This window comes from Plectropomus leopardus, chromosome 1, assembly GCF_008729295.1.
Source record: "Plectropomus leopardus isolate mb chromosome 1, YSFRI_Pleo_2.0, whole genome shotgun sequence".
Lineage (NCBI taxonomy): Eukaryota > Metazoa > Chordata > Actinopteri > Perciformes > Serranidae > Plectropomus > Plectropomus leopardus.
In genome coordinates this window covers 39,634,917-39,652,058 of record NC_056463.1, presented here as the reverse complement: position 1 = coordinate 39,652,058, position 17,142 = coordinate 39,634,917, and the positions used below count along the sequence as shown (strand labels likewise).

General features: G+C 40.3%; 1 protein-coding gene across 1 annotated transcript in view; it reads left to right on the top strand.

Annotated features, from left to right (window-relative positions):
* adamtsl5 (ADAMTS like 5) overlaps window positions 1-17,142 on the top strand; it is a 57,705-nt gene that overhangs the window by 35,790 nt on the left and 4,773 nt on the right. Inside the window, exons 7-10 of the mRNA XM_042485124.1 lie at window positions 3,509-3,632; window positions 11,117-11,203; window positions 11,883-12,046; window positions 14,116-14,323. Of these exons, the coding sequence (XP_042341058.1) occupies window positions 3,509-3,632; window positions 11,117-11,203; window positions 11,883-12,046; window positions 14,116-14,323 (583 nt within the window). The remainder of the gene's footprint in view (window positions 1-3,508; window positions 3,633-11,116; window positions 11,204-11,882; window positions 12,047-14,115; window positions 14,324-17,142) is intronic.

Sequence of the window (17,142 nt, the reverse complement as noted above, 5' to 3'; positions counted from 1 at the left end):
AGCTTTAGTTTTCCTTGTGTTGATTTGAAAATGAGGCTGTGTTGAGCTGCAGTTTCTCTCCCTTTCTCTCCTCTCTTCATTCCCACCCCGTTGTGGTATAAGTGGTGTTGACCACTCTGACTGCAGCTCTCTGGAGAAGTGAACTCCATGCTGTGCGTTAGGAGCAGAGTGCACTCATCAGTGTAGACTGCAGCCTTCAGTTAGCATTACAGCTCTGCTCAGCACACAGTGCGGCGTCCTGCTCCCACATCCCGCCTGTCCCTCGCTCACCCCGCTCACCCCTCTCACCCCTCTCACAGATGGGGAGAGCGGGAAATGAACTTGTATCCCTCGGGTCCTGCAGCACATGCAGAGTAATGAGATACACACGTTAAACTCAGTAAACACATCTGCTACATGAGGGCAAACTCATAAGCAAAGTTATTTTTACTCCACTGACAAAGAATTAATGCATGTCTGTGTTTACATATGTGTGTGTGTGTGTGTGTGTGTGTGTACTAACATGCAGCGCATGGTGTAAATATGTGGATTTATGTGCCATTGACTTGGCTGGCTGAGGTCAGATCAACACAGGGCCTGAAACAGGAAGCAGATGCAGCCTGCAGCTGGTGTGGGGGGACTGCAGGTCACAGATAGAGACCAGACTGAACCAATAGCTCTGTGTGTGTGTGTGTGTGTGTGTGTGTGTGTGTGTGTGTGTGTGTGTGTGTGTGTGTGTGCGTGTGTGCGCAGCATTCTTTTTGTAGATGCTCTTCCACAGCAACACTGTAAATGCTGTGTAAGTAGCCAATTTTTATTCATGCCAAATGTTAATCTTAGAGTTTGTTTAATCAATAATTAAATAATAACCCAAGTTTTTTTTCTGACAATCTGCTATATTATCAGGAAATAGTGAAAGACGCACATCATTAGTTGTCAGTGCCAAAGGGGATGTTTTTTAAAAAAAAAATTTAGCCAACAGACAAAAAAAAAGTGATTGTCTTAAATTCAGTTTACAATGATATAAAACAGAAACAGCAGTCTACAGCCAAGTCAGCTGCTTCTCTGAGGAACTGTGGATTAAATGCCAACATCAACATGCTGACAGACTCACAGTGACAATACTAACAGGCTATTGCTTAGCATAATTAATGTTTAACTTGTTCATCGTCTTAGTTTAGCCTGTCAGCATGCTAACATTGGCTAATTAGCAATGAACATAAGGTACGGCTGAGTCTGGTGTCGTGCAGGTATTGGCTCATAATCAAAAGGATTGGACACATTGAAAATTTAATACGCTAAGGTGCTAGCTATTAAAGCAGAGGATCACCAAAGTTGTTGTAATTTATCCTCGAGGGGACATTTAATATCGACCCTCAGTGGCGCCCTCATGTCCTCTGCTGCTCTGCCATCGAAGATTCATTTCTTGTTGTGCACACACAGATGCTCAAAGTGTTTTTGTGTTTTTAGGGGGCTTAGGGGGCTGATTACAGGTTCTCTAGATTGTCGCTCTTTTGCCTGCGAGTCTCCTGTTAGTTGCTTCGCTCTGCAGAACGCAAGATGAAGGCTGGAGGAGAAAACAGCCTCTGTACTCCATCTCACTACAAGATTCCCCACATGCCATAAACCACCCTGCTCATCCTGTTTGCTCTTTGCTTTGGCATTTTTAAGTTTACAAAGACAACTCTCTGAGCTGTCCTGCTCTGCACAGGCCCTGAGCTGCCCTCTGTGTCGCAAAGTCAATGTTTGTGAGACGGTGAAGATGACAGGGAGAAGCAAATAGTAGAAGGAGAGAGAGAGTGTGGGTAGAGTTGAATCATGGCAAAAGGTTTGAGGTGACAGAGACAAAACAAGAGGAGAGGTTAGAGGTTGCCAGGCTGGCGTTAGACAATGTGTAAAGCTGGAATGTGGGGCTGTGTTTCATCACTCATTCAACATGCCCTCACTGACTTCCTCTCGACACTGAACTTGAGATCGACCCTCGGAGGGCTGAGGAAGTGAGTCAACAACCATGGTCACTCCAGAGGTGTACTTCACCCACAATGCATTGCAGTTATGGCTTTGATGCATGGAAATACATCCATAGTTAGATTATAGGTTATAGATAGGTGGCATTCATGTAAAATTCTGGTTGCTTACTACTGAAGAAACAGATGACCCAATTGGAAAATAAATAATATAATGAAAATAATATTAACCCTGACTGACCATTTGGTTCAAATTGACCAGTTTTGACATTTAACAGAAATTAAACAAAAAACCCTAAACTTTTAGCCTACAATTTTATGACTTATTCTAAAGTGACCCAAAATGTACAAAAATGATTAATTTTTTTTTTCAACTTATACTTTTGTACAGGTGCTAGAAATGTTTGTACATTGAGGCTGTTCTAGGTTAAATTTGACACTTACCTGTTGACATGGATTTTAGATCCTTCAGTGACTGAGACCATAAAGGTAACTGAGCTGCAATTTCAGTGACAAGAGAGCAAAACAAGGGCAACTGCCTGCAAATGTCAGCAACACATATCCAAAGGACACACATGCAAGTTTGTTAAGTTTCCTACCACTGCTTTAAATCTGAAGACCTGTTTGCAGTAAACAAGGTTTTTTTTGTTTTTGTTTTGTTTGCTGATTGTTAGTTAATGATCGAATTATATTTCATAGTTATAATTAGATAGTAGTTTTGGGGATCTCTTTAGAGAAGCAGTGAGGACAGTGTTTAATAGTTTTAATAGATTTCAGTGATTACACAATAAACCCCACAGCTCCAGAATGCTTTTGTCATTTTTAGTTTCAATAAATTATATCTAAATCATTATGACTTTTATGTTTTTCTATGTAAAGGATAATAAGACATGACAATTTATATGTTTTTTTTTCTCCATAAACAAGTGTTGTAAAACCAAAAATATACACTCTCTCTGCTCTCTGAAAGATTAATAAAAAATGAATTGCCCATTAGTTAACCCATTGAAACCTGAACAAATTGCCTTAATCTCTTTTAAAAACATGGGGAGAAGGCAAAGAGCAACTTAAAAAGAAATGACCCCAAAAAATCATCTGAAAATTAGCAACAAAAAAAGAAAAAGAAAGTAAAAAAAAAAAACACCCACAAACAAAAAAGAAGAAAAGTGCTTGAAAATGTTATTATTTTCACATTATTTTAAATATTTTATTATGGTAATTATACGTATAATTGTATTTAGAATGATTTTCCTATTTTTTTTCTAAATAATTTCTCGCAATCTGTGAAAAAAATTGCTCAAAGATTTAAATACTTGAGCTATATATACTTTCGAAATATATTTGTGGTTCAAAATCTGGTATAGACACTTGTTATGATAGCATTCTCAAAACTGAGGTTTACAATATGAACAGTATGTAAAGGTTAAATGAATTCATTACTTGCATGATTTACAGTTTCCGTTTTTCAGAGTGAGTCTACACACTGCAGAGAAACTAGTTTCAGCAGAGATGTCCAACTGCATCAAACTGTTGTTTCTAAAACATTTGTGTGTGTCATACAGAAGCCCGGCTGTGACTCCATACTGGGCTCAAAGCAGCAGGAGGACGCCTGCATGGTGTGTGGAGGACAAAACACCACCTGCCTGCACCACAAGAGCGTGTACCAGAGCAATGGGCTGGAGGCAGGTAGGATATGCACACACACACACTGTCATCACATTATCTCTACGAGAAATCAGTTGAAGCACTTTCAGACCAACGCAAGCTGTAGATAATTCCATGCTCTCTCCAGGTTTTCCTCCCAGATGTTATTAGTCATTCAGGTTTAGTCAAAAGGTTCTTGTTCTCTGATGAAAATCAACCATGGTAACAGCTCTGCCAAACAACAAACCGTTGGCTTCTTTCCAGGAAGAATTTCAGCTTAACAACATGTCCTCCAAAATTACAGTTGTTAAGATTTCAGGAAGGAGGAGGAAGAACTCAGAGTTCTTCAGGTTCCAAATGACACTCTGGCTCCATGCCAACAAAAGATTTCCTACCTACCTTGATGCAGAGGCTAATATGGATCTGACTGTTCACATCAAACATGCTGAAAGGAGGCTTTCCTCTTGTTTGTCCATGTATCTCCCATTTAAAAAGGAAGAAAATGATTAAAAGAAGATGGATTATGAAGGCAATACACTGTAGCTGCAAATGAATGAACACCGCTTACCGAACTGAATAACACATTACCAAAATCACAGTACTGTGTCTGAATCCATGTCTTGACACTGAGCTTTAGGAATGTGCGGTGTAAACCAAAATAAAGCAAAAGATGGAACAAAGTAAATGCTCAGTGTTCAGAGAGTAGAAGGTACATACTGTATATGCAAATGCCTCAGTGCAAGGACAGTTTTGTAAATGTTATGTAAAGATGTGACGGTATGTCCTGTGGGACTGCTGAGGAACTGACCTTCAGAGCAGTTATAGCAGTCCATTCTTATTACAAATTCATAATGTAGTGCCGCTTTGACAGTGTTTTTGGCCTAAGTTTGCAATGCAGAAAGCCACCTTTTACATGTGCATGAAATGCAGCTGGGCAGGTGTGCAGGTTTAGCAGCTGTAAAAGCAGTGTAATTCTTTTGTGGATTGCTTTCTGAAATTGAATATAGGTTAGGACAGGTGAGGGGGGAGTCCATGCAGAAACCTTGACATGTCAACATTGTCTTTCTGTTAGACATTTTAAAACACAGATCTTTTTTTCTTGAACCCCTATGGGTCTTTGGGATTCTTACAGTCAACACAGATTGTGATGGGATGAAGAACGTGACAGAAACAATGTACGGCTGCCCCTTGAAAGTCAGATTCAAATGATAAGTCAGAGACATTCAGTTAACTGGGATTGCTTCAAGTCAAGCAGTCAGTTTTTTGTTTGTTTGCTAGTCAATGTGCTTCTGGTGATGTTTTGGTCCCCAGATTTTGTTGCGGAGCGAACATTCTTGACTTTCACGCTACTCTTTGTTACAAGTAGATGCGGACATGCAGGCAGCAACACAGAGGAGGAGAATGGAGAAACCTTCTGCTTAGAAGTGGTGAATTCACAGCTCACAGCAGCTTAATATGATACAGTCTCTGGCTTTTGTTTGATATCTAGTGTCAGTAAAAAATGCTGCATTTAGCTCATTTCCTATGTGATATAAATGTTCAAACTTTGAAACTTCATATAAAAAACAAAACTTATCGTTAAATATTCGTATTGAACTGCCAAATTTGATTCAACCGGCATCATTCTGAGTTGGGTACAGCCCTAGAACAATGTTCGCAGTGATGTACAAGGTAAAAGAAATCAAATTAGTTTTGATTAAGACTGGACAAAAAATGTTCTTTAGAGTCTGTGTTCCCCTCTACTGAGAAGTGAGAATTAGAACATCATGGACACACACACACAAACACAGAGAAGCCAACACCTCTAGCGTGCAACTTGGCTCGGAACTTGTCTGTGTAACAGTGCAGGCCATAATGGCTCAGATTGAGCAAGAAGAAAACAGACTGATAATGGTCACTTTGTTTGGGTGGCTCAAAAGCCTTGGGAGGTTTTCTGTCCTCCTGCAGCTGCATTTACCAGCGGATAGAGAAGTCATGGAGGGCGGCAGCACAAAATCACTTACTCACAAGGTCAAATACAGACAGCCTCGAGCACATCCCTGCTGTCTGTGACTCTGAAACCTCCTCAGTCAGTCACAGCACTAAATCTTTATACAGCTACAACCCTGCAGATGAACCTTTTGCATAGTTGCTCTCTAAGATGGGTAAACAGGGGCAACCAAAGCTAGACGCTCTTCAGAGGCTATAATGAATGCAGTTCATCCTGTGGCTAGTTTTTCACTGGGGAGCAACGGAGAACAATAGAGCTGTCCCAGCCTCTTTTTGTTTTGGCTCAGAAGTGAAAAATCACTCTTTAATGAATGGTTATAGTTTCAGCTCATTCATAAACTGCCTGTCTTTGTGCCCATAAAGTCATCATGTAAACCATTAATCATTGTCAAACATTACTAACATCAGAAATTGTGATTGTTTTATTATGGCAGACAATGCAAGCGTCAGCAGCAGCACTGTGATACAAGCTGCAGCTTGTCAGCGTTTGGCACCATCCCCTCAAAACAACATTATTATCTGATTACTGATCCAGATTATGTGAGTTACTGATTACATATCAGGTAGTTATTGCTGAAAAAAGTCAGATAATGATTAATGCTATTCTATGATTAACCCTAAACATCTGTTCAGCCTGGCACAAAACAATCTGTTGTGTTTCAAGTGGCTGCACTTAAACCAAACCTCTGAACGGGTATAATGCTACAGTAAAAAGTTTAGAGACATGCAGCGGTTTTTGGAATATCATTAATCAATTGATACTGAGTTTTTAAAACAATTTACAATTAGGGTTGTCGAACCATTTTTTTTAAAATTGCAATTATTGAATTTCATTAGTTAATCGGGATTAATATGTCGGGATTTTGCTTCAACACGGGGCACCAAATTATGAAGGGATTTTGGCTTTAACATGGGGCAACCCCTTCTGTGATTAGGCCTCACGCAAGGGTCACCAATTGTAAAACTATGGTTATCAGAAATGATTAATGATTACTAAAAATAATTATTAATTATGTTAGATAATGTGACTTCACCTCATGGGGCACCATTCCCTGAAAGGGAAAATGATAGCTGATCAATAAAAACAGTCTCACTAAATATAATAATTTAATAATTATAATTAATAATTATAACCAAAATTACCATACTGATAGTAATGAGTGAAGGACTTTGGAGCTCTTGACACAGTAGTTGGCAATTTACTCCCTTTTGTACAACATTAAGCAGACAGCAAGTATGATTCCAAAAACATTTATTCAACAAGAAAAGCAATGCTAAACAAAACACAAAATATATATATAAACTGCTAATATATACAAGTATATATACAAGTATGGATGTGTAAATGTGTGTGAGTGTGTGTGTGAGAGAGAGAGGGAGAGAGGAACAAAGAGAAGGTGTGTGTGTTGGTGTGAGCATGAACACACCAAGAGGCAGAGGTGGATTGACTAACAACAGAAGCTACAAGGAGATGCCAGATCCAAGATGCTGGATCAAAGATGGCTGCAGAGCGAGGAAGGCCTTAGCTGACCATGTGGTTGGTCAGACAAAGGAACAAAGGAAAGGCAGGAACTTTAAGTTCCTTCTCTGTGTGCTGCTGTTGAGAGCCAATTTCTGAGTGCATCTATGTGGTCTAATATGTATATTAAGTGCTTTGGTTAGTAAAAAAGGTTATTTAGTTGCATGCAAGATCCTGTCTCTGTGAGGCATGAACAAACTACATTCCAGACTAACCAATAACCCAATAACAAAGAGATCTGAACAATGACTCATTCGATAGCTTTAACATCAATACATGTTACACATGATATGACAAAAGACAAAGTAGACAGTCTTGCTCAGCCTGCACTTATGTCCTAATACTATGCCCAGATGTTACTTGCCAATCCAGGAGTGGTAGAAGAGTTCTTTAGGTTGCTGGCTGAAGAAAAGAGGTTCCAGTTCAGTCATTTTTGTGCAGTTCCAAGCATCCAGGAGGAGGCTGGCCGGTCCTGGTGTCCTTCCAGAGATAGCAGTTCAGTGCTATCACGGTTCTCTTCTCTAGTCAGTTGTGGCTTTCTAACTTCTGCAAAGTCCCTTGAAGATTGGAAAGTAGAGCTGAGACAAGGCTGCAGCTCCTGCCGAGAGCTTAGGTGTAGAAGGGGGAAGGGTAGCACAGGTCCTCCAGAACCTGCAACCTTCCTCAGAGGAGGTTTGGGAGGGAGAGCCAGAAGCAGATGTGTCTCTTCTTGGCTGCGTGACATGCTAGGGGGTCACAGTAATGGACCAGTTATGCCTGAAGATAGATCCTTGGGACAATCACATACGTGTCAGAACATGAGGCACTCCGGGACACTGAGTTGAAATGGTCGTTCCTTCTTCAAATAACCATTTTAAAGTACAGTTCTTATCAGATTGTTTTGATTAGAAATGTCAACAAAATAACTGTATGGGACTAGCATAAAGTGGCCATGTCTGTTAAGGGGAGACTCATGGGTACCCACAGAACCCATTTTTATTTAGATATCTTGAGGTCAAAGTTCAGGGGACACATGTGAAATGACCATACAATTTTTCCAAAGCTAACATTTAGCCTAAATTTGGAGTGTTATTTAACAGCCTTCCTAAGGAGCTAGCATGACGTGATTGGTAAGACTGGATTCTTCCTGTCTTCTAGTGTGATATACAAGTATCGTCACTGTAGCTTAAATGCTTAGCCCAATACAGCCTCTTAAAGACAAAAATGATGGCCTGCGATTTGAAAAAAACAACACATTATGGCGATTAATTCATTAACGCTGACAGCCCTTTTATTTTTCACATCAAAGGTTATGCTGTACAGTTTGTACAGCCCCCAGAGGCAAATTCATGGTACTGGTCTCAGGGTTTCCAACACATTAATTTATCTGTGGTGGCCAGCATCTGCCGCTACGTATTGATTTTATAATTGTGGAGCTGGGCAGTTCCTTAGGAGTCTTAATGGAATATACATATGCTGTTCATTAAATTCACCACACTCAAGGAGCACAGAGTGTACTTAGGGCACAGACGGAGCAGTAGAACACCAGGTGCAGTGAAAGAAAAATGTATCAGTTCGTTTTACTCTAAAAGTTCGCTTTCACTCACCTCTACAACAGGTGCTCCTGTGATCCATCTGGTCAGAGCTGATCAGATCGACAGTTCAATCATACATCTCATGATTGCAGTTTTGGTTCATTTATATGCTGAAAAGCTATTATTATTGCAGCATCACAGTTATTACAGAGGTATTAGACATGAGCACTCAATGTAAAGCCTCATACCTACTGCACAAAAAACCCTGTTAACAACCACTAACATGTGGCTTTTTACTGAAATGGGAAAGTGTAAAATCAACATTCACACTAGGGTCATTTAACTCATGGGTATTTATCGCCTCTGGCTCCAATTGGCAGTTGATGGAAAACACCCAGGTGATTGCGCTAATTTCAGCTCCCTAACCTGCAAGATGCAATGACACGCTGCTTCATGCTGCCCTTCTCCTCCTAAGCAGTGCTTAAACATGCAAATTAGTCTGCAGCAAGTTTAAAAGAGAAACTGAATGAACAAGAGATAGAAGAAAATTAACTATTGTACAGTTTTCACAGACCTCTTTTCATGCAGCTTTCTATTGTTTCCCTGTTTTCCAGCCTGTCCGTGACATCAAATGTGACACCCCAGCCTTGACTTTAGCATGTAAATTTGGTGGAGTGCCCTTTCAATAGCAGAGCCTGTATATGTAACTTGTCATTGTATTTTTGTCCTCCAAGTTGCCTGAGGTTACATCCTAGCATAAACAAAATACTTGTTGAACCCAGAATGACCTCTGTAATGCAACAGATGGTCTGAATGGCTTATGTGATACTAACTTTTAATGTAGGGCTGGGTATTAAATTGATTTTATCTATTAGTTCGAATTTGTGGTTCAAGGCAATTTTTAAAATGTGAATCTCGATTTTCGCCTCCACCATACATTCCCAAAAAAGTCAGTCTGGTCATTCATGTGGAACTGGTTTCAGTTTTGTGTGGTCAGATCTTGAACAAACCACAGTCCTGCAAAGTTTATTTAAAGGTTTCAGCATCTCAAACAGAGGCAGCAGCGAAGAGGGAATATGTGTCTCACTCAAGACCGCAAGACCTCAAGATGCAGGAGACCACGGTAGCCCACAAACAGCCGGTAAAAAGCTGCTGACATTATTGGAAGCATTTTCCTGCTGTGTCCCGTATGACAGGACAGCAACCCGCTGCAAATCTGCACTGTTTCCCTACAATGTTAACAAGACTAGAGACCCCCCTACAGGTAAGGAAATGTTAGCGAGGTTTGCGTAGGACAGTAGACGGTAGAAGCAAACTTGCCAACCCTCCCGATTTTCCCGGGATACCCTCGTTTTTCCCTGCCCTCTCCCGGTGTCCTCTCAGCATCCCTTCTCTCCCGTATTTCTCCCCATTTAGAGCCCCCACCCATGTGCATAATATCCATGGAGGACTGGGGGTCAGGTCTGCCCCAATATAGGAAAGAGAAAAATTTGACAGAACATCCAACAGCAGCTGGTTAGAGAGTAAATACTAAAATGCCCAAAAATAGTTATTGTTTTGTTTTTATGAAACGTATCTGAATACAGACTGTGCACAGTGTGCGCATTTAGATACTAGAGCGCAGCTCGTGCCACACATTCCTGTCCGAACCAAAGTAACTGAGCCCAAGAGATTCATTTTACTATTTTAAACGTGGGCCTAATACAAACAAATATCACACCTGGCTGATCACACAGCTGATCGATACATCCATCAGAGCAGACTGAGAGCAGCGCAGTGACAGACCTCTCATCCAGCTGCTCTCTGCTGGTCTCCTTGTTATCAGTGGCAGATTTAGTGATTTGGTGATGGTGGGCTGTTGGCAGCTGTAGAAGAAGTTATGCTGTTCTCTATACCTTCAATATAACTAATATAGATGAGTGCAGGTGATGTAGAAATATTTAAAGCTGTTACTGATACAGTTGTGCTGCATATTGCTAAAGATTTGATAAATTCAAAGTAAATTCATGTCGGCTAAATATGTTTTGAGAAATTACTGCAGCCTCCCCAAAAGGGACATTCGGTTTACTATATTAACAGTTGGGAAATTCAGTTCCCTACTGTTCCCTGTAGTTTGCCTTTAATTTTTATTATTAAAATCAAAAGTGAAACTTGTTTTGAGTAATTTCTTTGTGATTTGTAGTTTGTTTTAAACAAGGAAAAAAATTAATTAAAATCGTAATTTGGGTTTGGTGTAAAAAAATAGAGATAATATTTTATATATTTTATATTATATTTTTATCGCCCAGCCCTGTTTTAGTGTTCTCCTTCATTTACATTCAAACAACTTCAAATAACTCAACTTTAAAAGCCATCTAAGGCGTTTCTCCTCTTGGTTTCATGTTGTTGTAAAGCTGCTTTCAGTGCAGCTCCAGGTTGTAAAAGCTAAATTTTCCTTTAATGAAGTGGTATTAAAAAGGGTAAACTCATATTAAAACCTCTGACAGAGTGTCTCTGTCTGCCAGGTGGACCTTTTGGCTACAACGAAGTGGCAATGATACCAGCTGGAGCCACTCACATCCGGGTCACTGATAACAGTAGGAATTATCTAGGTAAGATTCACACACAAACACACACACACACACACACACATACACACACACACACACACACACACACACACACACACACACACACACACACACACACACACACACACACACACACAGGACACCTGGCTGTCTGTATGTATCAGCTTTCAGCACAGGACTCACTTTGCATCACTGGCTCCATGGCTGCCCTTTAAATTCAGCAGTTGAAATAGTTCCTAGACTTGTGCTCACTTCCTCTCCCCAGAGACAGAAGGGGCTCAGCAGTCCCATCTGGTCTCTGGAGCCGCTGTGTGTTTTCCAGGCAACATAATAACCAAGGGCAACTATTCTCATCCTTGTTTATGAGACCAAAATAAAACAGGCCCCTGAAATGGCCCCCGCTGTGGTCTTGGAAGGGACACTCATAAAGGCTTTATCTGAGCACTGGGGCGAGGCAGGTGGAGGTGGTTGTTTCCATTTCATGTCATGGAAAATCCCTCTCCCAGCACTGAGGACACACAGCTGCCATAAATAGCCAGCTGGCATATTTCTGTCTCTGACAGCTTGCCTTTACCTCAACATGACCCACTGACAGAGACAGCTAATTTGGAGCATTTAGATATTTTACAAACTTATCAGCACTATAACGGCAAACTTTTCCCTCCAAACTTTCTTCCCACCACCTTCAACTCCCATCCAGCCCTGCAGAATGGTCGCTCCCAGTTTGTGATCAACGGTAACTGGAAGATCAGTATTCCAGGCGAGTACAATGTGGCTGGGACGAAGCTGCTGTACCGGCGCTCTGCAGACACATGGGAGAGCTTTGAGGTACCAGGACCCACCCAGGAGGACCTCCATCTAATGGTGAGGGCTCCAAGATTATGGAGCAGGACAGCTTGGTCCTCATGTGCTCTCAGGAGCTAGAAATATCTTGATTTTCTAAAGGTATCCTCGCAGAAATCATCTTAATGAATGTAAACACAACACTTTGACTACATCCACATTACTTCCTTTTAGATGTAAGACACAGGGTGCAAGGGGGCGCAAGGCAAGTGGCAACTGTCATTGCTAGTGTCAGAGCGGCACCCACGTCCTTTAAATAACAAATGTACCTGCCCTCATCTGTGCGCCCCTGAGCGAGTCGGTCTTATGCATCTTGTGGTTGCTTTGTGACATTTTGTACTCACATGTAGTTGTGGATGACGTACCTAAGAGTCATACTTGATTAAAAGTGCAAACATCTTACCAGGAAATTACTTTGGATGAAGTTAAAGTCACATATAAGAATATTACTTGAGTAAAAGAAGACAAATGAAATGTAAAACTTGGAAGTGACTAATAAGAGAACTGAGATGCACATGTGGTGCTCCTGAGATATTGTGTTCATAAGAATGAAATGGATGGACGGACAACCCAAAAACACTATGCTTCTGCCAATGGCTATGGCACAGAGGGATCCAGGCAGAATCCAGGCAGAGGGCAGAGACTCTGCAGATAAATATACTGCCACACACAGAAAGTGGGTCAGAGGGGTGATTAAGAGGAATTACTTTTGTATGAGTCTATACATTCTGTTTTAGGTATATCCTGCATAGTATGTCAGTAATAGCTTTTTGTTAATTTTGCCTTCACCATAAGGCCTTGTTCTGTATCCATTTTATATTGAACCAGGGCTGCTTTATTTAGGGCATTTAGGTAAGTCTGTTTCATCACAAACAGTATGACATCACCAAGCTAGGCAGGCACCAAAACCAGTAAAAGATTAACTCATTCTACTTTCCTACATTGTGCAATATACTGTTACATTAAACTTATTCTGCTTATTGTTAAGCATTTCAAAAGGTAACAAAAAACATCAGGTCTGAATAAAGAATTGATCATTTCCATTCACACCCTGTGCAGGTATTTGGCACACAGATCTGGCTCAGCTGCCAAACAGCTGCTAACTATTGCCTCCTTCTGGGTTACTGTGAGAACACTGGTAGAGTCTGCTGTTGTAAGTTCTGTGAAACAATAATGGTGGTCGAAAGCCTCTTCTGAATACTGTGTACTGTTTGTTTCAGTTGATGACTCCAACATAGTGAGTATGAATACAACAGCATTCATGACTTCCTCCTGGGGACTGGTGTTCAGGTTTATTACCTAGAATTTGCCCTACTCTGGTAACCCTGTCCCTGACTCTAAAGACGGTGTTAACCCCAGTCCATAGGGTTAAGATTACCTTACCTCAGGCTTTGTAGGGCATAACGAAAATGTGTCATCCATTTAGTTGCAATGCCTTTTCTTTCATCCCTCATTTATTGTAGTTACCATTGGAACCCTAACCCAAATCCTTAGGATTAAAAGGAGGCAAGGATAAACTGTAATGACCACCTGGACTAATCTAAAAGCTATGTCAAGCTCAAAGAAAATATACAGCCCAAAGTTGTCAAATACCACTGCTTTGGTGAGTGTGGTGGATGAGGCAAACAATTCACAGACTTTTATGTGGGAGTCTGGTGTTTGTTTCCCTTGTAAATGTGATGAATTTTTTCCAGTATGTGCATTTGTTGACGTCCCAGCGTTGGTTTCCATGTGCTTGTGTTGTGTGACATAACCCCGTGCAGCGTTGTGTTGACATCACAGAAGCAGCATCCCAGAATGTAAATCACAGATGCAGGACAACTAGAGCTGTAATGTGTGAAGTCCACTGCAAAGTGGCAACATGTGAGGACATGTGAGGACCGTGTCGAAATACATAACAGTTAAAGTTATTTCTTGACCTTGAAAAAAATAGTTGATAAAACAATGACAACAATTGCATACTGTATGACAGAGATCGAGTTGCTAAGCTTACACTTTAAGGTATAAAAGGAAGGCAGATGAAAACAGAAAAAAGGATTTAAAATGTCCCCAGGCTAGTCTAGATGTTTCCACGCTGTCCATGTGTACAGGTGCTGGCGACAGACAGAAACCCGGACATCGAGTATGAGTACTGGCTGCCACCAGGACAATATGCCCTTCACCATGGGAGGAGGAGTCCACTGCGTCAGGCTCACCACACTGCCAACTACCTCCCCTGGGATCAACCTACCACCACAACCACTACCAGCACCACCACCACCACTCGGCCTCCTCCTGTCACCACTCGGCCCTACTGGTGTAAGTCTTGCCTCCAACTTCATGTAACCCACCAAGACAACTGCATGAATTTAAAGAAATAACAGTAACATTTTCTATAAAGACTACATCTATAATGCATAATCAAGGCATTCATAGTGAACTGTGGTGCATTTATAATGCTTTATGACTATACTCATGAACACACATAATGCTTGCTCATGCACTATATCAACTGTAATAGAACATTATAGATGTGACTTACAATCACTTTTAATTGTCAAGTGTCTTCTGGATCCTCTTGACAAGTTATAAACTAGAGGTTGACTGATGGGGCTTATAATGGATTATATAATTGCTCTGGCCAGTGTACTTTTAAAGTATTAGAACAAATCCTTTTGGATAGGCTTCAAGAATACATAATTATCTCAGACAATCAATTTCATTTTAAAAACAAGCACAGCACAGATATGTGTATATATGCACTGAAGAAAGTTGTCAGTCAGTGCAGAAGACATAATACTACAATATTTATATTTATGTTTCCTGGATGCATCCAAAGCGTTAGACAAAATTAACCACGGTAAACTGCTCATCAAACTATGACAATGAGGGGTTCCCCATATTTGATAAGGATTTTGCATTTTTGGTATTCACATCAGGCCATGCAGGCTAGATGGGGTAAGAGTATACCTGCTCCATTTCAGGTGACTAATGGGGAGCGACAAGGTGGACTACTGTCACCTGTTCTATTTAATCTGTATTCGGATGATCTGTCTAGTAAGTTAAAAATAATGTAAAGTTGGATGTATGGTGGGAAATACTATTATAAACAATCTGATGTAAGCTGATGATTTAGTAGTTCTGTCTCCCTATGGTGCTGGTTTACAGCAACGGCTCAGAATCAGAATAAGCCATGATCTTTGTGATGATGATGACGTACAGCGCCAGTGCTCAAACTGTATGCAAAAGCTACTATGCAGGCACGCAAATTTCATATGTGTACAAAAAATGTTAAAACACCCTGTTTTAGAGCCTACTGCACTCCGCTCTACACAGCCCACCTGTGGTGCAGTTATAGTAAAGCAAAAATGAAAAGGCTTAATGTGGCCTTTAATGATGCATTCAGAATTGTGCTTAAGCTTCCAAGATGGACAAGTGCAAGTCACATGTTTGTGACCCGTAATGTACCAACCTTTCATGCAGTGCTGAGGAATTTTATGTACAGGTTTATGCATCGATTAACTGATTTTAAAAATTTAATCATCATGGCTTTGACAGATCCGACACAAAGTGACACAAGATACTCTTATTCTTTTTGGAAACATTGGAACAGATCTCGGTACGTGTTCGTGAACTTCGTGAACATGAACTATATGTCTGTGTTGTCCTTGTTTTGTTATTTATTGTTTTTATTGATATGGGCCTAAGAGTCTGAAATAAAGTTGATTGTATTGTATTGTATAAATACCTATACTCACCTATACACATATCAACAGTCAACTGTAGTTGGACTCATAGTGTGACATAACAGTCCATGCAGTATCATAAGTTATCACTGTATGTGTAATAAAAATGTATGCTTCATTATAATGTTTCATAGTTGGTATTGAGTGTAACACATTTGCATGTTTTATAAGAATCTATGGTGCATCATAAGTGATTAATACCTAACATACACTAGAATACTTTGACAATACATTTAAAAGACTGAATTCTGACACTCTAATATGATTTGTGACTGTTGATATAGTGCATCAGTAAGCATTGTGTGTTTATGAGTGTAGTCATAAAATGTTATGAATGCATTATAATTCTCTATGAATGCCTTCATAATGCATTTTAGATGTAGTCTTCAAAGAAATGGTTACCAAAATAACTCACCCTATATTCTAAGGTAGTACATGATCTACTTATATCGATGTATAACTTCATTTAAGTTGGGGAAAACTTTAAAGTTGTGTTCAAACACACATTTGTGTTGCATAAAAATCACAGCCACCTCATCCGTTTCAATCAGGCCATTGGATTGGCCCAACCAGGCTTCTGCAAAAATAATATTAATGTGTAATATTTTTTAAAGCTTGATTTTGAAAAGCACATTTTGTGTGCAGAGTAATATGAGTGTGTGTAGTATTAAAGCAGGCCTTCACTGTAAAGACATATAATTTAAGACCTGGCCTGTCATTTCTGCTGAGCTTATTTTATGTTCTACATCCTTTAATAGAGTTACAGCTGGCACAGGTTTAGTAGAATATGATTTTGACTATGACTTTAATTTTAGGGTGAATGACTCCAATAAAAGTTAATTAGCAGTGTAGGAGTGCCTTTTATTGCCTGGGTAGACATGAGTAGACTTTGACATCAAGTCTGCCTCAGCAGCAGTAGTGTGATATTTGGAGGAAATATTCAATTAATTCAGGATTTTTCTGGCAGCATTGTGTTTCAAATGTAGTGATCTACATTATAGTGAAATCCCTGCTCGCCCCTACAGGGCATTTTTTCACTGATAGGAATGAGCGAACAGGTGCGACAGACTAAGAGGGGATGAAGGAAAATGTCAGTCAATCACAGACTGTACACGCCCACAAAGTCCCAAGGGGAGATTAAATCAGGCCCAGTAAGTGAAAACACCTGTGTGGTGGATGAGGGGTTAAAAAGAATTCATCTTATCTCCAGACTGACCTGGTTGCTGAAGCTGAGGAATGCAGCTGCTTTATCTCTCATGATAAGCCTGCAGTACACATGTGCTGAAGCTCTCCTTAAATCCTCACATTCACATGAAAATCTGGACGAGGACTCATGTCTGTCCAGGACTGTAATAAATCTAAGTAGACTCTCTGGAAACATTTTCCAGCTGA